Source organism: Chrysoperla carnea, chromosome 2 (assembly GCF_905475395.1).
Source record: "Chrysoperla carnea chromosome 2, inChrCarn1.1, whole genome shotgun sequence".
In the NCBI taxonomy this organism is placed as follows: domain Eukaryota; kingdom Metazoa; phylum Arthropoda; class Insecta; order Neuroptera; family Chrysopidae; genus Chrysoperla; species Chrysoperla carnea.
Genome location: NC_058338.1, coordinates 78,730,130 through 78,755,029, shown reverse-complemented (window position 1 = coordinate 78,755,029; position 24,900 = coordinate 78,730,130). Strand labels below are relative to the sequence as shown.

Here is a 24,900-nt window from a genome sequence, read left to right as displayed (position 1 = left end):
ATCATGTCTAGGTTTGACGAAAAATTACTCACGTTCTAAAAATGTAACGCTTAGGAATAACACGCTAGACAAATAATTTGATCGAAAAAATATCATAAATTTAAATAATAAGTTTATTAGGCGAACATGTTAGTTGTTACAGATGCTCTCCTAATAATCTAGACATTTAATACTCAAAACATTATTAGGCAAACATGTTAGTTTTTACAGATGCTCTCCGTTGGTGGACACGGGTTACAGTATCATCTGAAATAATCATCGCACTGAAATTTTTCAAAATTTAATTTTTATTCTTGACATGTTTTAAAACATGTCAAAACTTATAACTTTAAAACCCACCTCCCCCCAAAATGTTTATTTAATTAAGGAATCGCCCCTTGCCACTTTGTACGAAGGGTCGAAAGGGTGAGAAATTTCATCTCTGATTTCATCATTTGATACGTTTTTAAATTTTATATACAATTTAGGGAAAACATTTCTCTTTCTTTCAACCCTCCGTGCAAAGTGGCAAGGAGTAATTAAAATTTTTGAGCCATAGATTTCCAAACTAGAAAATGCAAATTTTCAAACTCTATTGCTGTTCCAAATGATTTTTCGCAGAGATACAGCTGTTCGAAATTTTGATAAAATTTTGTGTTTTAAAAAACTTAGGTTGTGTATATTATATTGTGCTTCCGAAGGAATGATATTTTTTCAGGATAAAAATTTTATAGAAATTGTGATTTTATACACACTTTTGATTTTATATGAAATAAGGGCAAATACGCAAATAATTAACAAAAACGAACGCACTTTCGATTAAAGGTTTTATGTTTTTATTTAGTGGGATGATGATGAAAATGCCAGTGAGAAATCGGGTGATTCAACGCCACCAATTGCATTGAAATTAGATGAGAAAGAAAAAAGTTCTTCAAGAGATGATGATGCAGTCTGTACAGCTTCTTCCCCGTCACAATCTGGAGGTCATCTTGATATAATGGCTCAGCAATTAAAATTTGTTGCGTGTTTAAAAATATTAATGGAAGAATTATCCACATTAGCTACTGGATTTGAAGTAGATGGTAAGTCAAACTTCAAGAGTATACATATATGCAAACAAAAAAATTTTACTGTTGAAATCTAAGAGATTTTCAACCTTATTTTTCTATATGATAAATAGAGATTCTATCCCTAGACTTTTGTTAAGAACTGAGATTTTCAGAATGTCAAAATTTTCTTTAATTTCTAGGTGGCCAATTACGTTACCAATTATATATATGGCTAGAACATGAAGTTGAAGCTTTACGTCAATTGTGCAATTATAGTGTTACGAGTCGTGATGCATCTGATCCAAATGAAACAATTGGGCAAGACGAAAGTGTACTAAACGAACAAGAGATAATACCAATTAAAGAAGAAAAATTAACGTTACATGAAATTTTAATGCAAGAGAAATTAGATTTTGAAGCAAAAGTACAACGAGCAGCGCGTAGAAAACGATGGTTAAAAGGTAAATTAAAGTTTTAAAATTTATTTTATGTTATTTAAATGCTTGTATATACATTAAACTATTGTCTTTCAGCGAACGAAACCCTATTACGCACATTAGTCAGTTATTGTTCATTACACGGAGCCGCTGGTGGAGGCTTAGCTTCTGTAAGAATGGAATTAGTATTATTATTACAAGAATTACAACAAGAAAAAACCCAACAGCAATTATTTAGTCCATTGCCATTCCCAACAACTTTACCATTATTATCAGCTAGTGTTGCATGTAGTAAAACTGTTGTTGCTGATCCAGTTCGACATTTACAAGTAAGTTCATCGGCGTTTTTATTTTTTATTATAATTATAATACAATAAGTAATCGATAATTTATTATTTTAACATCCAATTAGATAATCATAAAAGATAATTCCTAGGATTTTATCGCAAGATATTGTCAAGCAGCTTTTAAAATTCATCAAACTTCGAATACTATACAAAAGACTCTTTATTTCAAAAAATTGCACTAAGCTCGTAACTTTTAAACAGTCAAGATCTTAGTCGTAATTTTAAGTTATTGTAACTCCCGAACTAAAAGAGGGGAGGAAAAGGGGTGTTATAAGATTGATCTTATGTCTGTGTGTTTGTATCTGTCTGTCTGTCTGTCTGACTGTTTCGTTTGAAAGGTAATTTAATGGAGAGTGTTCTTAGCTATGTTTTAAGTGCGAGTTTAGAGTTCCGTACTCGAAAAAACTAGAAAATTTTCGATGATCTTCAAAATAGGTTCAGTTTGGAAAATGCTTTGAGGAAAAGGTAATTTAATGGAAAGTGTTCTTATAAATGCTTCAAGTGCAAGTTTAAGGTTACGTACCCGAAAAATTTGTCGGGGGTTTTTTAAATTTGGTAAATTTCACTTGTTTTATCTTTACTAACGTATCAAATTAACCTGGTGATGTTAACCTTGATCATTGTGAAAATTTTTTTATTATTACATACTGTATAATGATTTCATTTTATATTCATAGAATTTTTAATCCATTTGTCTTGTCTTACAGTTCTAAAATTCGAATTCACTTAATTCCTTAATGATTTGAATCTAGATGTAACCTGTTTCAAATTTGATATTTTTTTAAACTGAATCTTTAGATTTGCTTAGCCAAAAAACTGGCATATAAGTATTGAATATTAATAATAAAAGTATTTTGGCGGAAATCGTCTATATTTATTTCTACTACAATTGGGTTATTTCCCGCATTGTAGTATATTATTATTGGATTTAGTTAGAATCCAAATGGTTTTTAATAACTATTGACTATAAAGACTGCAAGGCCTACTATTAGAAAACGAGATAAAGTCTGGTTTTTTAAATTTTTACCGATAAGATCCTAGTGAACTTAAAATATTATCAAATTATTTATTGTATTATTCGAAGATACTTTCGTGGAAATCGTTGTGAATACACTATTTCCTAAAATATTTATATATATTTTGATGTAAAAAAAATTAGCAACATTCACACAAATGTAGTAGCAGTAGTTTAGAAAAAAAATTTTGCACAGCTTAACTATTATTTAATTTTTATTTATTTATTATTTTTTTTTTTTTTTGTTATAGTTGTTTTCTTTGTAATATATTTTTCTTTTTTTTCTCTGTTACTAAAAATAATATTTACAGACGACGGATGTCAAAGAAAAAATTAAGCATTGGATGCAAGTTCAATTAGAATCACCAGCTTCCAATATGGTGGTTTATATTTTACAGGTTAGACGCATCTGCTGTTGCGCGTACAAATAAAATAATGCGGTGTTTTGTTCGCTACATATTTTAAGAATAACAAATATATGGGGAATTAATTATTTTATTGGAAAATCAATTTATGTAAATCTTTACAAGAATATTTTGGGATCAGAAATTTTATTGTGGAAAGATAATAAAGATAATATGCTTGATGTTATTCCATAGATTTCGTTCCTAAAGAGACTAGTTTGCATCATAGCAGTATTTTCATTTACAGAAAAGGCTGTGAAAGAGTTAATTTTAATCACTAAGATAAAATTTAAAATAAAATGTTAATGAAGCATCTATGACGACCCTATACGATTTGCACTGAAGTAATCAGCCCGAAAATGATTTTAAAATTCAAGTATCCTCTACAATGTTCAAACAATTTTTATAATTTGGTTGCTTGTCCTGGGGAAAATTGCTTTATATAAACCATGGATGGCCAAAACGTTTTTAAAATCCTAAAATTAACTCCTTTGTAGGTTTTTTCATCAGCGGGCATACTGCTATTATGATCGCTTTATTTTTTATCCATCTACTGGCAATATCTTTAATCAATTTTACTGCAAAGTTAAATAAAAAAAGAAATTAAGGACTATGTGTACTGGTGATCCTGAAACTTCATGCCACTAGGCTACGCCTAAGGTTTCCTACCTCTAGAGGAATCTAAGTCTATGAGAAATGTCTGGAGCATTTTTACACATGTACATACAAATATATTATTCTTTTTTATCTTTTTACAGATTTCTAAAGAAAAAATTATTTTAAATTTTTTGTCTAAATTATTTTAAATTTTATTTTCGTTATTGCATTTTGGTTTTATTTTTATTTATGTTTGCAGTTTGAACATCCAAGATTGTTAAATGCTTTTTGATTTATGCATGTATTATTTCAATTTCATAAAAATCATTCATTTAAAATTCGAATTACATGTATCATCTCCGATTACCTAGAATTACAACTTCCACCCAAGTAAAGTCTAAGTCGGAGTAGACATGTAATTCGTACTGAAATTTTAGTAAATAGCATTTCAATCAACATCATAATATTGGTCTCTGCTTTTTGTTTTGTTTTTAGATTTTAGTTTTCAGTAAAAATCATATCTTCCCAACTTGATAACGTAAAAGTCTATTTTCTATTTCTGGCTGTACGAAAGAACAAACAAAATATTTCGACACAATTACGATTTTTTTAAAATAATAACCGAAAATTATATAATCATTATCAAATGGGAAGACTTTATGTGTTGAATATAAAAGTAAATCGGATTCATAAAATATTAATTTTTTTACAGGCACACGCACATGATATGCTACAAATATTTATCGAATTCAATAGTGTACCACAATCTGGAGATGCTGATTCGCAAATTTTAGTTCTACGTGATCTTGCAGTTGCCTTATCAGCTTGTATATACCAATGTTTATGTGATTCAGATTCATTTAGTACAAAACAAGCGGTTGCTTGCGACAGGTAAAAATATTTCAGTCTAAACGACTTAAGATACATTTTTTGCATATAGACTTTTTGAACTGGTTTTATTTCGTGTTCAAATTCAAAGCTGAAGGTTAGGATTTTGAAGAAATAAAACTTCTAATTTTCTTTGCTTAATATTTTAATATATAGAGGACTAAGCAAAGGAAATTAGAAGTTTTATTTCTTCAAAATCCTAATTATGGAGTTCCAAAAAGTAAAGCTCCCTGAAATTAATTATCAAGCTGAAAATTAATTCAAACAACTTTTAACAATTAAAAACTGAGGCTATAGAATCAAATAATCTATAATTACTCTTCAGAACTTTATAAAAGATTTTGTAAAGCACAAAAATTAAATTAATTTTCATTAATTTTCAGCTTTTATTAATCTATAAGCTTTTCTGAACAAGAATCAATAGACAAAATGCGGCCCTCGACTTTTGCACACTAAACTTTATCTAGCTCCTTCTCTATCGTTTTTAAAGTTTATTTCAATGTATTATCGTACATGATATCGAATGGAATTTCGACGAGAACGAATGTTTAAAATTATATGCATTTAATTGTAAATCAGCTAAAAAAAAAGAAGTGTCAGTAACTCTGTGTGTAAGAGAACATCAATTAACATCCTTGTGAAAGTTTATATTTTTATAGGCTTTTGTATTTTTACATTTACTGCGCCACGAACAAAGCACACTGTGCCTAAATAACGTTTGTTATCTGTAAATTCTTTTGTATATTATATTAATTTTCATTGTTTTTATTTATACTTTTTAGCTTTTTAAAAATTTTTTTTGGCAAAGTCCCGTATTCTTTTTGAGAAGTTAGTTAATTTTTCTTTTTGAGAAGTTAGTTTGGTTAAATCGGCCCATTTAGAATTGAACTTTACATTGAAGAGCGTTGTAAAGATCTTTTAGAGACATTCTGTATATATGCAGGATAATTGTAGAAATCGGTTTTCTAATGAAAAATTTTCCTAAAATTTTAGATTTTCGAGTGCAGGAATGGAGAGTTTAGCTCGTATTAGTGGATATGGAGTCGCACATCATCTAGTTGGCGGTCGCAGTCGATTGTCAACAGATGAACCATTAATTGCAACTACACCACCAGCTCGTTGGCCTGGTGTGGCGAGTTTACGTGCATTATTAGCTCGAGAGCGTGACGATGATGCACCCAGACTTGGTGTTTTATTATCTGAATCATTTGTTGCTGTTTATAGTGCTCTTCTTGTCTATGCACTGTCAACTTGCGATGCACAGATTTTGTATAGAATTGTTGCACACAACTTCGATGAACGAACTTGGTCGCTCTTATTTGGCGGTGGTGTTAAGAAATTATTACGAACAGCTAGTAATCAATCAAATGTAAGTTTACGAAAATTGAATTTTAAATAAACCACCAAGCACGGGTTTTAATCAAATCGTCCAATGTTTTCAGACTGAAAGAGAACGCCAAGTTTCTGAATCAAGTACAGATGGTGTTACTGGTGTATGGGGTTCATTAGCTAAACAACGTGCCAGATTGAATCAACGGTTACTCGGTCAAGCTGGTACACCACCAAACGCTGGTAATATGAAAGAAGATAAACCTACGTATCGAGAACAGTTTGTTCCACCGGTCATGTCAATGATTTCCTATTTTTTGGCTAAGGTAAGATCGGTTTTTATCAAATTAAAAATTGATTTTATAAATTAATTTTGTTGAAATTCAGCCAGAAGATGTTGATTGCGATTATGATTCAGCTGAGAGTTGTGCGACAGAATCCGATCATGAATCAACTGATGATGAAGATGTTTTCGGTACATCAGATATACCAACAACAAACGGTTCCACAAATGCATCGTTACGAAAACGGAAAGTGTCCAAGGATAATATGCAACATGCTGATCCAAAATCATTAGCGTGGGCAATTATGCGACATGCTGTACTTAAAATTGCCCATTTACAGCTGACTAAATTTTTACCAATCACTGGTTTGGAAGCACATGAACTTCCTGTCAGTTCACCATTAATTCATAATGCTCTACGAACAATTGCACGTTGGCAGGTAATTTAAAAAATTTAACGATCTATTTTGCATAATAATGTTTTCTATATTAATTTAATAGGAAATGAGTCGAGCTGATCTAGAGTCACGAGGTCAATCACCACCTGATTTTATTCCCGGATGTTTTGTGGAACAACAACCTGGTCCAGCCATACATAAATATCGACAGCTATTAGAACCACATAATACACCATTTAGTACACGTCATCAAGCTGCATCTGCTAGACGTTTATGGACATTTTTAGTGCGTCAAGAACCAGTACAGGTAATTAATTTACTCAATTTTTTATTAAAAAAAAAAAACTATATATTAAATTTCTTATGTATATTCTAGGATGTATTTATACGAGCTGTGTTTAGTAAACGGCGTTCAATGTGTGCTATATGTGAACCACCTCCTCCACTATCAGATGAAAGTACTCCAGGCACCGGTGCTACAAGCCCAGATGGTCCACCACAACATCATTCTGATCCAGTTCGAATTATTCATAAAGAACAAGATTCAATATCTGCATTCTGTCTAAATCAAGTAAGTTATTTTCTCCGTTACCCATCAAGATATGCATTATCAATCTACTTATTATAATATTAGACTACTCCGTAGCCCAGTATTTAGATGGCAATATCGCCGAAAGTTACCTGAAATTTTTGTCTGTCTGTACAGGTAAATTTATAGGAATTCAATAATGATTCATGAATTAATTGTAAGTGATATTTACTATGTCTTAATTAAATGTTATTGCTTTGAATAACTGTATACATAAAATAAATAATAAAAAAAAAAAAAAAAACCGACTGCGTTAAATAAAATCTTAAAAGGAATAAACAAGTCCAGTAGTTTATACAGCGACTTTAACAGTCGGGCCCCATTATTGGGAAAATTTGAGCTGGTCTAGCTTTTAATGGGCTCCGAACAATTGTTGCAAATTTCAGAAATATGGTCCATTCTTTATCTTGCAATTATTTATTTTTAGGTAAATAATGGTCTATTAGCTTTAGCAACTCCACGTGAAATCCAAGAAATGGATATATCTTTATTGTTGGAATTACCAGCATGGCTAGAAGATGAATGCGAATTGGATATTTTAAGTTTGTCGATGAAATCTGACAGTGGAGCACAAACACAACCATCTAGTTTTCTTGTTATACAAACCCCATCAGATCGAATTCCTGGTACACCAACGCAACAAGGTAATAGTGTACCGCCATCACCACAACCACAAGTAGCTGGCCAATCAGGAAGAGGAACATCTGTTGTAAGTATTGTTAAAATTATTGTTATAAGTACTAATAAAAAGAGTTATTTGGTTATTTGGAATTGACGTACAGCCAGCCAAAGGTATAAAAAGTTAAAAAGGATATATATTTTCGAAGTTTAGATATATCGGGTATATGTCAATCGAATTTAAAAACAATCTTTGCTTTTCTCATAAAATATGTAAATTATGGATCACTTATTGAAATCAAACCTAGTACTTAATTCCAAATTTATGTATACGACGACAATTTCAAGAACTACAAATCAAAAAAATAACGTTGATCTGATAATAATTTGTAATAAGGCGACTTTATTGCAGGCAAGTCAGACAAGTTGGTTTTAGATTATTAAATAATTTTTATCTTAAAAAATTACTGAACACTTTAAAACGTCAAAAAAATGATTAACCTATTACAAATTATTTTTCCTGCAAATGATTCAATTAACAAATTCTTGAATTGTATCGCATTGATATAAAAGTAAAATAATTTCAGTTTGGAAAAATATATTAAGGTTTTTCAATAGCGTTCTTAGAATTTTATAATATATATGTATATTCAGTTCTTAAAATATCAGTCAATAACGAAATGATCACGGTTTAAGTGATTTATAAAAAAACAAGAAAGGTAAAGAGACGACTAAACAATTAAAATTTTACGAAGGATTAATTTCCCTCAAGCTGAAAATCGTTTAAATACCTTCATTTGGTAATAAATGCGTCTAATCCGAGTTTGCCCAATCCCAGGAGGTGTGTATAACTTTTGGGAGCAAAACAAATGCGAAATTTGAAGAAGGTTTGCAATTTCATACAAATTACAAAAAAATTATACATCAAATAAAAAAAAGTTTTAGCTGAAGTAATTGTGCACATTTTTTTTTTCGACTTTCTATGACCGAGATATTCCAATTTTTAAATGGTGCATTTTTTAATCATTCAATCAAATGGAAAAGGGTCTTGTAACCCGTTAGAGATAGAACAAAAGTTTAAATATAAAAGTTATTCCTTACAAAAAAAATAAACAACTTGAAACATTTTTTCTTAAACATCACTGTTTACGCATGTAAGCGAAAATTAGGACATATCATATTCTCCAAAACTATAAAAGATAGGAGGGAGTTGTAAATTTGTAGGTAGTTCAACTAGTGATCGTTTTGATACCTATACCTTCATTTCTCCCTAACTGCGTGTAATCCGAGTTTGCCTAATCCCAAGAAATGTCCATAACTTTTGGGAGACAAAAAACTGCGAAATTTTGCTCTTTGTTCAGTTTTTTTAGTTGTATTCAATATTAAAGAGGTTAAATTCTACGCCGAATGAGCATCTAAAACTTAAAATAAAATCAAAATTAAATTGCGAAGTTTTTCGAAAGTATTTCTTATAGTTTTTTTTTCGAGAATTTTTCAAAATAACATTAGTTGAAGCTACCTGCAAGATTACAACTCCCTATCTTTTATAGTTTTAGAGAAAATGGACACCAAATTTTTCTTAATTTGCGCTTAGATTATTAATGGCTTCAGAAGATTATGGATATAGAATGTAAAATCAAGGGCAGTTACAAGAATAAAAAATCCTAAGTACGCTAATGGAAAAATCTATAATATTTTAGAGTGAACATTGGTGTAGAAGTATTACCTATTGGAATTAAATTGATTTTATTAGATTATTTACTTAGATAATTACGGGAAAACAGTTGTCCATAAGTTAAGATAAAAATTAATATGGTACTTCAAAATGGCTACCGTATTCAGAGCAGTGAATGATTGATCTGGCCATTACAGAAAACTGATAAAGTGGCAGGCTGGGCAAAAGGGAAGAGGAGAATAAGATATCTACTAGGACCAGTCATTCCTCAATTACCTTTTTTATTTGTATATTACTGTTTAAATCGTTTTACACTTTTTAAACAAAAAAAGATTCCAGTTGCTACAATCTTATTTAGCCTAACAGGGTTCTGTACAAAATATGTGATAAATGCAGTTCTAAAAAAAATGATTCGATGAAATTTTGAATAGAAACAGGTTAAATTTGAACTAATCGTTCACCGCTCTGAACACATTAACAGCATCTTTAAAACAAGGTAAGATTGAATTGTAATGAATCGACATTATAATAAAAATCGCAAGATTAACCTACTTAAGTTTTGTAACCAAATTTTAATAATATATTACCCGAAGTGTAAATTTTTTTTGATGTAGAATAATAAATTTTCGTTAAGTTAAAAATATATTCGATTTTGTTATTATGTAATATATTGTTCATTCACAATGTGGTTGTTGTTGATAATTGCGTTTTTAAATGCTGCCATTGACACACAAAACACCATCCATATACAGATTGGAAAGGGATTGACCTTTCCGGGTTCACACAGTGCCCGTTTCTGTCAGCTTGTACTACATCGTTCGCCCCTACTGCTTCGACCGGTGCGTTGTCAATCACTCACAAATCACTCAATATGTCCAATGTTCAAAAAAATCATTTTAATTTTATAAAAATTATGATCAAATTTTAATTTAATTCATAGAATTTATTGTATGTTGTAATTATTTATTTAATTTTTGTTTTGTGTATGCGTTTTTTTTTTTTTTTTAAAATTTTAATACTTTATTCTGTTCTATAAAATTCACAGTGTTGATCAATTTTAAGTTGTTCTTGTCATTGTAGTTTTAGTTTCAAATTGTAATCTATATGTTTTTTATTTTTTGTAGAAAAGTAGAACAGAACTTAATTGATTGATAGATAACTGTTTGAAGAAAATACCAGTGGACAACTTAGAATGATTCTAAATTAAATCTAACCTAAACTTAACCTTTAATATGGTAGCCTGTAATAACCTGTAATAAAGCATCCTAATTCTAATTTATATTTTTACGCACTGAATGGCACAGACTTTTCTGCGTTTCAAACTGACCATCAGAGATAATTCAGTACGAGATCGTATAGAAGGAAAAGTAGTAGATTATGGTAGAGCAACTGTGAGACAGAGGTGGAGACTTATTCTTGCAAAAAATTAACATAGCGTATATGACATATACACTTACCGTTTTAGAAATCGGAGACCTTGTACGTTAATTAATAATAAATATAATTTTTTTTCTTTAATCCAATCGTCTTAGGCTTTCATCTCGGAATCTAAGTAGTATTTAATGAATAATTAATTTAAAAGGTTAAATATCTTTCGATGCCAAACAGGCACCATACCTACGAAGTAATGTCCTTTTTCCGAAAATCTTACAATTCACGTAATTATAGATTACTAACCCTCTTTCTTTCAATAATCACTTAGTTAAAGCTGAGGTTAAAACCAATTAAGTTCTGTATATAAAATAATTAATTGTGAAACACTGTAACTAAAATTTGAAAGTGGATTGAGAATTAATCTAAAAACTATTTAATTTTAATTGTCATATGGATGAATATTTATTTTTATTTTTATTATTATTTAAACACATTTTATTCGTGTTCTGAAATTCCTTTAAGCTCTCACAACTTACAAGTGTTAATGAATATATTTTTCTCTGTTTTGAGGGTTGATAAGTGAATTTCGGGACACGCAACTTTGTTGCATGTCAGTAGAAAATCATTTATTATGATACAAAAATAATTGGAATTGGATAATGTTTCTTAATTTTTAATTTTCAAAATTGTTATGAAAAATTTGATCAATTAATTTTACATATTATTATATTTCCCTAGTATACCGTTTATTTCTTAGCTTTTATATAATTTATTTCGTCATTATATTTAGTAAAAAAGATAAATTATTTTAAAGAAAGGTTTATTCACACGCACTTAATATATCCCATGATTCAATACGTTTTGATATTGTTAATTTATTTATTCAATTAATTCGGCTCTGATTAATGTCTCTAATACTAGCTATAATTTCAAAGTTTTTAATAAATGGAAATGACAGATGAGTTTAAAATTTTCTTGTATAGAAATTTTGCATTTTTATTAAATTATATTTTAAAACAAATTTTTCGACTATATACAAATTTTTTAAAATTAAACAGACATCGTGATGTGTGAATGGACCGATGGGTTTTTTTTATTAAGTCAGTTATCTTTTTAATTAAATGAAATTAAAATTATAATAAATAGTCAAAAAAAATATCTCAATATTAGCTTAAATCAAAACTAAGTCTAGTTCTGGCTCAAATTTAATACATCTAAAGTCTTAGTTGAGATAAAAGTCCTTTGACCGGTTATTCTTTTAATTTCATCAATAAAAGATATTTATTTGTTAAAATTTCGTATAAATTTTAATTAATTTTTTTATTTATGTTATATAGGTTCTTAAGCATAAAATTGATGGAGTTCGTCGTATTAGTGCACATCCATTATTACCATTATGTAAGTGAAATTTTTCGGATACAAATTTTTCCGATAGGGAACACTAAAATCGCACTTGAAACATAGCTAAGAACGGAATTACCTTTCAAACGAAACAAAAAAATTAAAATCGATTTATTCGGTTAAACGTTACGATGCCACAGACAGACAGACATACATACGTTCATCCTTCAAACACATCCTTCGAACACAATTTTTCACAATTAATCCTAGCAATCAATGGTCGTGGCTAGCTCTGTGATTTAGATCGATAATCAAGAATCAGTGCAAAAATTAAATTCTCTTGATCTATAAATGTTGTTTTAAGTGTCTGGAAAAGGCATCGTCACCTATATCGGTGAAATTTACAAGTGAAATTTACAAAATTTAAAAAACTCCCGAATTTTTCTGATATAAAACCAAACTTGCACTTGAAACATATCTAAGAATACTCTCCATTAAATTATATTTTTACTTTAAGCCTTTTCCAAACTGAGCCGATTTTGAAGATCATCGTCAATTTTTTTTTCGGGTACTGAACCCTAAACTCACACTTCAAAGATAGTTAAGAATACTAACATTAAATTACCTTTCAAACGAAACAAAAAAGTCAAAATCGGCACATCCGTTAGGCGCAACGATGCCACAGACAGACAGACAGACACACACACACACACACACACACACACACACATACCGGTCAAACTTAACACCCCCTTTTTTTAGTTCGGGGGCTAAAAATATATTATACACGTTTAATGAATTTTAAATCTTTAGATTTAACTGGTAGCCAAGATGGATCTGTACAATTATGGGAATGGGGTCATACAGTACCTGTAAGTACTCCACGGCCACCTGGTACATTTGCAAAAGTAACACGTGTTCGATTCTCACAACATGGTAATAAATTTGGTGTTGCGGACTCTGATGGTAATCTTAGTTTATGGCAATTGGGTCTTACATCAAACAATAATCGACCGTTCTTTGTATGTAACAAATTTTTGATTATTTGAACTTAAAAAGGATGTCTAATTTTTTCTTCAAAACAATATTACCTTTAGAAATTTTTTGGAAAAAATAAAAATTTTTTAAAATTGAATTTTACAAAAATTTTATTTTATTGTATTTAATTTGCAAATTCCACTTGTGTTTATTTTTTATTTAAACAATGTTTAACATGTTTCGGATAATTAATCCATTGTCAAAAACAATATTATGAATTTATAATATTGCTTTTCCTTTTATTAAAGAAAATTTATAGACATTCTCACTAAAAGTTTCCTGAATTATCATTATTATTTCTTTAAATTTTTTTCTAGACTTATCAATGCCATAACAAAGGAATCAGCGATTTTGTATTCTTAGGCTCATGCAGTTTGATTGCAACTGGTATGTAACGAGTTTTCCAATAAGAGGTTTCATTTTGAATAGCCTGTTATTTGGACAGTCACTTTTGAAGCTGTCATCTTTTGCCATTTGACAAGTAAAAACTACGCCATTACTGAAAATGGAACGATACACGTTCCAACAACGCATTGAAATTGTTAAAATTCACTACAAAAATTACAAAAATTTGTATGACCGGAATTGGAAGATATTCATGTGAACGACGTTTATTTTCAACAAGGCGCTTTGTGCCATACAAGCAACGAAACCATCGCAACTTAGCAAATGATCGTTCTTTTTAAATATAAATCTCTTATTGGAAAACCCTTAATAATACGTACAAATGATTTTTAATGAAACCTCTTATTGGAAAACCCTTAATAATCCATACAAATGATTTTTCCCCTAGAAAATTTTTATTAAAATAAAACATATTTTTCAGCTGGCCATAGTTCAGAAAACAAAAATGTTGCTTTATGGGATACACTATTACCGCAAAAGAAATCTTTAGTAATCGGTGAGTTGAAATAAAAAATTATCCGTTGTTTTATAAAATTTTATTTAAAAACGATTAAATTTACTATTTTCTAATTATTATTATTTTTAGCTTTTACATGTCATGAACAAGGTGCAAGTAGTTTGGTGTTTGCACCACAGCATCAATTATTAATATCTGCGGGTAAAAAGGGTGATATTAGTTTGTTAGATGTAAGAGCGCGTGCTCTACGTCATCGTTTTGTTGCACATGAATCACCTGTTAAATGTCTTGCAATTGATCCACAAGAAGAATTCTTTGTAACTGGTTCAGCTGATGGAGATATTAAGGTATAGAAAAACTTTTATTTAAATCACACTTATCTAAGAACACTCTCCATATAATTACCTTCTTCCTTAGAGCCTTCTCCAAACTGAACCGATTTTAAAGATTATCGCTTATTTTTTAGTAGTTTCGGGTTCGGAATCCTAAACTAGCACTTCAAACATAACTAAAAACACTCTCCATTAAATTATCTTTCAAACGAAACAAAAAAAAATCAAAATCGGTTAATCCGTTTAGGCGCAGTTAAGCAGACGATGGTTACGATGCCACAGTTAAACAGACAGACAGACGCATACACATACACGGTCAAATACCTTTTTTACGTACGGGAGATAAAAATACAAAACATAATTATAAAAGTTTTCTTAAAATCGAAGTTTCTGTCTACAGGCAAAACTACGCTCAGATTTTGCATCTCAACTTTCCTAATGTTTACAAAAAACATTAATTTAAAAACATTTTTCTCAAATTTTAGGTCTGGGGTTTATCAGCACATAGTTTATTAATGTCATTACCTGGTGAACATGCACGCGGCAGCTTTTTTAAGAATATTGGACAAGGTGTTACACAATTACATGTTGATAATGCAGGTAGATTATTTTCATGTGGAGCTGATGGTAGCATGAAATTTAGACAATTACCAGATCGAGATCTTGTTGTACAATCATCTCTATCATAAACAAATAAATAATTATTCCACGTGTGTTTAAATATATTTATATAATTATTATGTAATTGTAAGTAATATGTTTTTATTATTTTTATTCGAAAAAATTATTATTGAAATTTGAGATGGAGATTACATCGTAATAAAAATTAGTTTTTATTCTATTTTATTTTCTTTATTTTTTGAGTTCATATTTTTTGTTTGTTTTCAAACGCTATGGATCACAGAAATACAGAGTGGCGTAAAGTGAATAGAATTCCTTATAACTACAAAGTGTCTTAAAATAAAGTTCACATTTAATCTGCTTACTGCGAACGGGACAGATAGTAGCCGATGTTCATTTCTCGTTTAAATGTCGAATAAGGTTTAAATATTTTATTAAGAATTGTCGATTAAAACGTCTCTTTTGCTTGCTATTTTCAAACTAACTAACAAAAACTAACAGTTGGGCTGAAAAGTTCGTAGGCTAACATAGTAAAACACATTCTTTGGTAAAATTCGAATTTATTGTTCTACATAGTAGCCTTCGAGGTCTATACATCGATTATAGCGGTCATACAATTTTACGATACCATTTTAATGGATTCAGATTCGGCGATTACCTCTCCATTGGCGCTAAATCTTTTTCCAGCGAGCATTGTCTTTCGAGCGAGCATTCAAAACAGGTTGAATCTGGCGAAATAAAGAGTCTCAATTCTGAGAGATTAATTGAAATTATTGAGTCCTTTGCGCCAAGAAATTTTGTAATATTTTTTGTTTTCGAAAATTTCCTACCAAAGTTCATTGTTGCTTCTAAAACGTGTGAAAAAAGTATTGCTACAGATCAAATGATGTTAATTCGTTGCTCGATTATGTATTGTTTCATTTAAAATTCACTTGAATATAAATAATTTTACGCCACTTTGTTAAACTGTTGAACGGACGTGCGCTGAATATCGATAAATATTCAGTTTTTGAATAAACGTAACTTGGCACAGTTGAAATAAAACTTCAACTGAAATCGTTTGTTAATAAAATTCCAGCAAAATATTTTAACATCAATTTTTTGTTTTGCAAGGATAATAAAAAAGAGGAATAACTCATATCTTATGATAAAGTTATAGAAAATATTAAAGACATTATTAAAATCATCATCCTCAAAATAGACAATAATTTAATATTTTGGACTAGAACAGATTTTGAATCTACGAAGTATATCTAAACAAATCTGCTTTAATAAAAAGTGAATTGAATTTATTATTATTTAGTCAATTAGAGTTTTATTCACTTTTTGAGGATAGTTTGTATAAATTCATTTTTAGAATAAAATATTATGTACGCTCGAATTTAAAAAAATTGAACTGATCTGAAATTATTTAAGCATTCAACTAAATGTGCCTAAAATTCTATTATTAGTTATAATTAAGTTTTGAATGTGAATAGATCGTATTGTTCATAATATGCAGAAAATAATTAGGTGCTACTCAAGACTCCGGAGCAAATTCTCATATAGGACAAGAACATTTAGCTTATTTGATTGCAAGAAAAATCGGAACGGTACAAGACGCTGGAAGTACCGAAGTACTTACAAAAACCACAAAGCACACTAGTACGCCCTAAGTGTTTTGATTTGAAAGATCTTTCGTTTAGTGACATTTTATATGCATGAAAATTCCAAAGAACTGCATTAAATGTAGTAAATGGCATACACTTGTTAAAATTGTACTTCATAGAACCTTTTTGGTTTGAGGAATGAAATCGAAGACATCATTTTACCTAAAATTACGGGGACTCAATAAGTGGAAGTATGTGCATATGTACACATGTTGATCGTTATTGCTAATTCCAAAGATAATTGGTCCCTATAACGTTTATATATGTTAATAAGGTCCAAATAAAAGTTAATAATTCTCAAAATCTAAATATATATAAGCGAACTACCACTCACTGACTGGCTGGCATGGTTATTTCGCGATGTAGGCGCTCACTAAGAACCGAGTTTTGGAAATTTAACTCCTAAGGTTGAATTAAAAATCAGTAATATTTTAATCTACTACTTAACCGATTCTAAAAATTATTTCACCTATAGAATACTTCATTATCAGCAAGTTACATGGGCTGTATTTTATTTAAGAAAAAAAAAGGGTTTCGCACTAAAAAATAAAAAAACCTATGAAATTGTGAACAAAAGGGAAGTGAAGGCTATATCGTGGTAGTTTTTTATTTTTTAAGTTGAAATTTTCCAGCAACGCGTGGGGATAACTGCTAGTAAAGTTGATAAGGTCCAAAATAATATTATTATGTTGTTTTGTTTAACTGTAAAAATACTTACATGTAACAAAAATGTGTTTGTACATGCGTTGGTCGATATATCGCAATAACCGATTTTGACTATATGTTCCTCCTTCTTTTCGACAGATAGTAGATTTATAAGTATTGGGTGCTTACAGAATATTACAAATTATAAGAGCACATTACACAGACATTTTTTAGGTAGAAAAAACGTTGAGAAAGATGCTATACAAGTAAAATATCAATAAGTTGAATTCAGACAGGGGCAATTTTTTTTTATCGATAGTGTAAAATTATTTTTGTAGTTGATGATATTATTTTTATTCCAAGAGCCGGGCGTATATTTATTCTATGATTAGAATACAGAGAAGATTAGAGTGAGTAAATACTACCACTGATCTAAATAAAGTAATCTTTAAAATTACCAATGACTTTACGAGATCATCTATGAATCTTATACATAGTTTAATACACTCGCCTCTTGGTTTATTCATATTCTTTCCTTTTCTCATTTTTAAGTTTGACTATACTTTAGTTATAAGCAAAATAAATCAAGGATCACCTACAAATTGACAGGGTAATGGACCTCAATGAAGAATTATGAAATTTTGATATGCCTGATGAAAGATAAAAATAACATACTACAGGCCAAAATTTAATTTTCTGGCTAAAAGTTATTGTTTTCATTTAGAAATCGAAAACAAACTAAATATTTTGTGTTTGCATATTTTTTACAGAAACGAAAAATTAGTTTACTCTTACAGATATATTATGTGAGGATTGCTGAAATGAATGATCCTGAGAAGAACAGATTTAAAAAAGCACGATCTTTCTTGGATACGCTGTCTTATATCGTGTCTTTAATAACTTTCAAACAAACATATCAAAGTTTCATATTTCTTCATTAAAATCCAAAATCTTATCATTTTGTGCGTGGTTCTTAAAATATTTTAAAAAGCAAATTGTATATTATTAAGATATGTACACAATAAAATATGATGATGCATTAATAAAAATAAAATATAACAATAATTAATAAAAACAAAAAAAAGTTGATCTAAAAACTTCATGTAAAAAAAATAAATAAAATTTATAACTGTTAAGTACTTATAATGTTTTATTTGAAATTGATCATGAATATTAATTGGAAAATAAATTGTTGAAATCATATTATATTGAAAAAAAAATATGTTCGATATATCATTGTTACAAAATTATATAATTAAATTATACAATATTAAAATAAATATTATAAAATATACAATATTAAAATATAAAATATACAAATGTAAATGTTTAGTAAAACTAGTCATTCAATAATAAAATATATTATTAAAAATATGTAAAATTATATCTTGTATTGTTTTATTAACCCCCGGCCCGCCGCAAAAAGATGAGTGTTTTAAATTTGACCGCTATTTGTGTGTGTCTATCGTCTGTCTATAGGATCGAAACTTCTAAATGGGTGAACCGTTTTTGATTTTTTTTTGTTTGAAAGGTAATTTAACTGGAAAGTGTTCTTCCATTAAGAATAGCTTTCATGGTAATAAGTTACAAATCATTAACCAGTTCCTATAAGTAGGTAAGGTTCGTCAATGTTTGCCTAATAGTATTGTTTATGTTGTAAACATTGTTTTTTTTCTCTTTAATTCAGAACAATATCTAGGAATACGGTAAAATTGTAATTATTTATTACTGGGTGTGTTCACAATTAGCAACACAACACTTTCGATTCGATCGTTTTTTACTCATTTTATTGAATATTAAAATCATTATTTAATTCTACTTGTTTAATGACGTTTTAGCCCGAGAGCTTGTAGACATTTTTATGTAGGTGTTTGAGGCATTTTGAAAAAAATCAGATACTTCTCCCATAATATCCTAATACAAAAATGCAGACCTGACTGGAGAGTAGCGGTACTTCAGAACCCCTATCAGAAGAACCCCTACAGAATGTTTTTTAACAAAATTAAGGTGAAGAGCATTTATGACTGCACCCAACTACAGGAGAAATTCGTATACTCTTTAATGCTTGTAATGGGACCCTTCTTCTCTATCTTATGCTCTTTTTGTTATACATATATCGGTCATGGCAATATCAGTTAACGTAATTTGGACCCCCACAAAATTTTATTTCGGGTTAATTAATTATAAATCTTTTTTAATCCATTGTTCTTCATTGTTTGATCATTAAAATTATTTGTTCGATCGTTGTTTATTTATTATTTATTAAACAATGATTTGCCATTTAGTTAGCCCCCCATAAAATTTATTTCCAATTTTTACTTCCTTAATCAATGTACTTTAAGGAATTATTGACTGTTCGTTTATTATTAGCAATTGTTGGATTATAAATATTTCACATTAATTAATTATTTTTTTCATTAAATTACAGACGCTTTTCCTCTTTTATTGCGTATACGCGCGTTGCCTATATGTCATTGCCAATGTTTAAATGATAAGCGCTGGTTTATTGGTCCCATTATGTAGATTTATATTTGAAAATTTATATTTTTGTTTTGATCTGATATATATACATATATATATATATATATATATATATATATATATATATATATATATATATATATATATATATATATATATATATATATATATATATATATATATATATATATATATATATATATATATATATATATACATATATATATACTTATTATTTGTATTAGTAAGGATAAGTATATGACTTAGTAAGTATATATAAGTATATATTAAACAGGGACACAGAGGAACTTACTGGCAGTCTTCTTTTTCGCTTCGCATGTCGCATCCACTTACAGGCTAGCGTTCGCGATCTTCACATCTCTATGGTTTAGTTATATATTGTGTTTTATAAAGAAGTGTATCAAAACTAACGCAAGAAGTTCGAAACAGACGTTAATCTTGGGACACCCTTTATTATTATTTTTATATAAAAGAGATAGAATTTTACTTATTTTGTATAAAAACTTTAATAAGAAAATAAGAATCTCTGTTAATTTGTTTTACGAAAATGTTATAAATAAATAAAAATCGTTAAATATTCTAAATTTTGTTTTATTTTTAAATTTGCTATACTATTTTTTCTTTCAAAACAAAATTATCAATTAATTAATTATTTAGTAAAGGTAAGGTTATTAAGTTAATTATAAAGGTAATATATTATAAGGTAAATAAGCTGCGTGGCTGTGTGGGTATAGCACTTGACTCTGAAACCAAGGTACGCTGGTCCGTATCCTACCGCGGGTACAATATTTTTACTTTTAAATTAAATGAATTTTTCTTGATATTTAAATTTTCCACTCATTTTATAGTTTAAATTATCTATATAACCCGCCCTCTTGCTATAAATAACGCTAGTCACGCATATGTCATAAATCACTAATCTGTCAGGGGGTGGGAATTTAAATAATCATAAATATATCTCACTCTTTAAAATCATGTTCTCCTGTTACAAAATATTAAAAATATGTACAAAAATGGCTTAGTTATGCTATGATACTTTTTAATAAGAGAATAAATATGTCATATAGTTTATCTCGCACAGTTTATCTCCTATTACAAAATATTAAAATTTGTATTTATAAAATTAAAAAATCGCTCGTTAAGACTAAAATTAGAAATTTTGTAACAGGAGAACATGTTATAACTTTATCCCACTTTTTTATAACATATTCTCCTATTACAAAATATTTAAAAAAACTTATTTTGCTTGCTTTTTTGTTGTACATGCTAAAATTTATTCTTGTTAAATGAAATATTATAAGATTTTGTATTAGGAGAACATGTTACCTCATTAAACAAAAAATTAATTATGTTAGTCCCACTTTCCTACTTATGTCATAAATCACTCTTCTGTCGGGGGGTGGAAATTAAAATAACATGAAATATACCCCGCTCTCTTAATTAAATACGCTTTTGGTTCTCATAACAATTTTCTAAAAAAAATGACTTTCTCCGGGCATAATTACTTATTTAATTCAAAATTAATCGGGACAATACTAGCTACGAACCGAGATACTCTGTAACCGGAGGCGAATGGGCTAACCACTACTCCACCTTTGACATATTACTTCTCAATAATGTAATATAAATATATATTTTACTCGTCTTTTTTGAATAAACTTGTTTTCTTAAACTTAGCATATATTTTTCTTTTACTGACTTTTTTTTCATTAACCTGACCCATTATGTATTTCTTTTACTCACCTTTTTTCAATAAACTTATCCATTAATGAATAATTGTAGTAATATGTAGTAATATTGTTAAAAATGCAAGTTCTGTATGATATTCCTGAAATCAATGCCAAGGACAAAATATAAAGATAGGTATAATATTAATAATAATAATTAAATCAGAAAAATTGATAAAAATGATATCTTTTTATATATATTTGTACATATTTCACATAAAATAAATATGAATGTTTTCATCTTTTCTAAATTTTAAACAATTTTATCATTCAATCATTTCTTTAGTTTTATTTTGGATTTTGTTGAACATGTTCTACTAATACATATATACAAAAAAATTCATGTATATAAAGCTAACGTAATCTGGCCCCCCACAAAAATTTATTTTCGGATTAATTAATTATAATCTTTTTTGGTCTATTTTTCGTCGTTTGTTTTTCATTTGAGCATTAAAATTATTTTTATTCGTTCGTTTCCATAAATAAATTTTAAAATATAAATCTACATAATGATTTCAATAAACCCACACTTATTATTTGAACATGAGCGATGATATATAGACAACGCGCGCATGCGCAATAAAAGAGGAAAAGCGTCTGTAATTTAATGAAAACAAGTGAAAAGAAACAATTGACTGAATTAATTGTTGAAATACCATGCATAGTCAGTGTTGATTTCTTTATCACATAACACATACAAAAATGTATAGACAGTGTTGATGCGCAACCGTTTGTTTTTTTGACGTCACGTAAATAACAAAAGATATTCACTTTTAAATAGACACGCCCACAACTGATATTCCTATATTAATACATACATAATATTATAAAATTTGCACCTAATTAACGCCCTCGTGGGTAAACAGTGATGTTTACAAAAAAATGTTTCAAACAAAAGTTTTTTATTTTTTTATAAGAAACATTTTTTACATTTAAACTTTTGTTCTATCTCTAACGGTTTACAAGATGGGTCATACGGACCCAAGACCCAATTGACCTATGATGCTCATTTACGAACTTGACCTCACTTTTTACGTCCTGAGTACGCTGTAAAAATTTCAGCTCGATATCTTTTTTCGTTTTTGAGTTATCGTGTCCACAGACGGACGGACGGACGGACAACCGGAAATGGACTAATTAGGTGATTTTATGAACAGCTATGACAAAATTTTTTTCCTAGCATCATTATTTTTAAGCGTTACAAACTTGGGACTAAACTTAATATACTATGTATATTTCATATAGGCATGGTATAAAAATAAATAATTAATTAATGTGAAATATTTATAATCCAACAATTGCTAATAATAAACGAACAGTCAATAATTCCTTAAAGTACATTGATAAAGGAAGTAAAAATTGGAAATAAATAGTATGGGGGGCTAACTAAATGGCAAATCATTGTTTAATAAATAATAAATAAACAACGATCGAACAAATAATTTTAATGATCAAACAATGAAGAACAAAAGACTAGCAATGGATTAAAAAAGATTTATAATTAATTAACCCGAAAAAGAATTTTGTGCGGGTCCAAATTACGTTAGCTGCAATCTAGCTGCAATATTACTTTATATTTTAAAATAGTCACAAATATGTGTAGAGTTTATTCGTTTGATTGTCAAAACTCTAGTCATTGTCATTGTAACAACTGTCAAATTAATAAACATAATTAAAATAATTAACAAATTTTTTTTTGTAATTAAATAGATAAGAATTAAAGGGTATGAGAATAATTTGATGACGTAAATAATAATATTAATATAAACTGCATGATTTTATAGAGATTATGTTACTAATGGAGCGAATACCAGGACAAACTGGTTATCTAGTGTTAACAATGGATGGGGCTGTTATTGAATCAGGTGGTGATTTAAGTAACGATGAACGTACAGCTGAAATAATTACATCCTTAGTAAACACAGCAAATCGTATTGATTTCTCAGATCAACAAAGTAATTACTTTTTGCAGTTATTAAATATAACATGATAAAAGTGTTGATTCGAATTTTTTTTACAGTGAGTGATTATCGTAAAATGACATTGAGCTACGAAGATCATAGTTATACAATATGTTTGTCGAATAAAAAATTACATGTTGTTAAAACATCAAGAAGTGCCATGGCTCCACCATCTAATGAAATCAATGGGGGAAATGATCCTGCACTTGTAAATGTTTAATTATATATTTTATACGTGGCCTGCTCTTATGTGCTAGAACTTACAAAAGGGGGATATGATCGACTAAAATGAACTTGAATTTTTGCAAGATAAACAATATCGCATTTGAGCAGTGTTTATTATTTTAAGAATAACATGTTAATTTTTTGTTTAAAATAAAATTTATTTTCTACCATACTGACTGTTTTTAATAATTAAAAATTCCATTATAAAATAACAAAAAAAAGAATCCTTATAAATGGGCCGTGTGATTTTAATAGAAAAAATTTCATAGCAAAAATACAGTCGACTTCAGAATTAATAATCATAATAGAAATAGTACATAACTTCGCGCCGCACTCCGCAGCGGGCTAAAAATTTGCTCATGTTCGTAAATTGTAAAAGATGGAAGTAAATTTATAATTTCTGTTAATTTCGATTAATGCAATTTCGATATATTTTTAAGTCACATTTCCTCCGAAAGCTAACGTTTTTCGAAAAAATGTTTTAAACAAAAATTGTTAGTTTATTTACGAGGATCAACTTTCTAATTTAAATTGTTATTCCATCTCTTATCGTTTTGGATCTAAATTGGCTATTAAAGAAACCCGAAGAACTAGGTTCAATCTGATATCAGAACGTGATGTCCCCCATGAAACTCTACAACTTTTGTTTAAAATATTTTTTGATTAGTTAACTACAAAACGAGATATTTAAGTGTATAGATAAAAATGGTCTCTATCTACTATGTTGACTCTATCTATATATGTTGATTTTTTTTTTACTTCCTGATCCACGGGTTTTTTTTGTAAATCCTGTGATTAAATTCATTCGCTGTTCTGCGGGTTGGCCATGCCCTTATTGGGGATCGAGTTATTGATTCACTTCAGGCTACGATTACTTGAAAACCAAGCTGAAAATTGCTACTGTTAATTTCCGCATTATTAAATACTAAATTTAACAATATTCCATCGTTAAATCGTAGCGTCACGGATATTATATCACGATGTTCGTAAATCAGCAACATAGGTCAATTGGATC

General features: G+C 28.9%; 2 protein-coding genes across 2 annotated transcripts in view; both read left to right on the top strand.

Annotated features, from left to right (window-relative positions):
* LOC123293584 (dmX-like protein 2) overlaps positions 1-15,279 on the top strand; it is a 34,539-nt gene extending 19,260 nt beyond the window's left edge. Inside the window, 16 exon segments of the mRNA XM_044874453.1 lie at positions 824-1,061; positions 1,229-1,489; positions 1,562-1,794; positions 4,541-4,719; positions 5,710-6,085; positions 6,159-6,371; positions 6,433-6,768; positions 6,830-7,033; positions 7,103-7,297; positions 7,743-8,024; positions 12,320-12,380; positions 13,137-13,345; positions 13,679-13,748; positions 14,188-14,262; positions 14,353-14,570; positions 15,041-15,279. Of these exon segments, the coding sequence (XP_044730388.1) occupies positions 824-1,061; positions 1,229-1,489; positions 1,562-1,794; positions 4,541-4,719; positions 5,710-6,085; positions 6,159-6,371; positions 6,433-6,768; positions 6,830-7,033; positions 7,103-7,297; positions 7,743-8,024; positions 12,320-12,380; positions 13,137-13,345; positions 13,679-13,748; positions 14,188-14,262; positions 14,353-14,570; positions 15,041-15,244 (3,354 nt within the window). The 3' untranslated portion in view covers positions 15,245-15,279.
* An 8,038-nt stretch (positions 15,280-23,317) lies between these two features.
* On the top strand, positions 23,318-24,044 carry LOC123293596 (ragulator complex protein LAMTOR4 homolog). Its single transcript, XM_044874468.1, has 3 exons — positions 23,318-23,423; positions 23,484-23,654; positions 23,720-24,044. The coding sequence occupies exons 2-3, from the start codon at positions 23,489-23,491 to the stop codon at positions 23,878-23,880; spliced, it is 327 nt and encodes a 108-aa protein (XP_044730403.1). The 5' UTR covers positions 23,318-23,423; positions 23,484-23,488; the 3' UTR covers positions 23,881-24,044.
* The last annotated feature ends 856 nt before the right edge of the window (positions 24,045-24,900 follow it).

Coding starts and splice junctions, on each gene's coding strand:
- LOC123293596 (XM_044874468.1), top strand. CDS start 23,489: ATGTTACTAATGGAGCGAATACCAGGACAAACTGGTTATCTAGTGTTA. Junction 23,655..23,719: donor TGATTTCTCAGATCAACAAA/GTAATTACTTTT, acceptor TTTTTTTTACAG/TGAGTGATTATCGTAAAATG.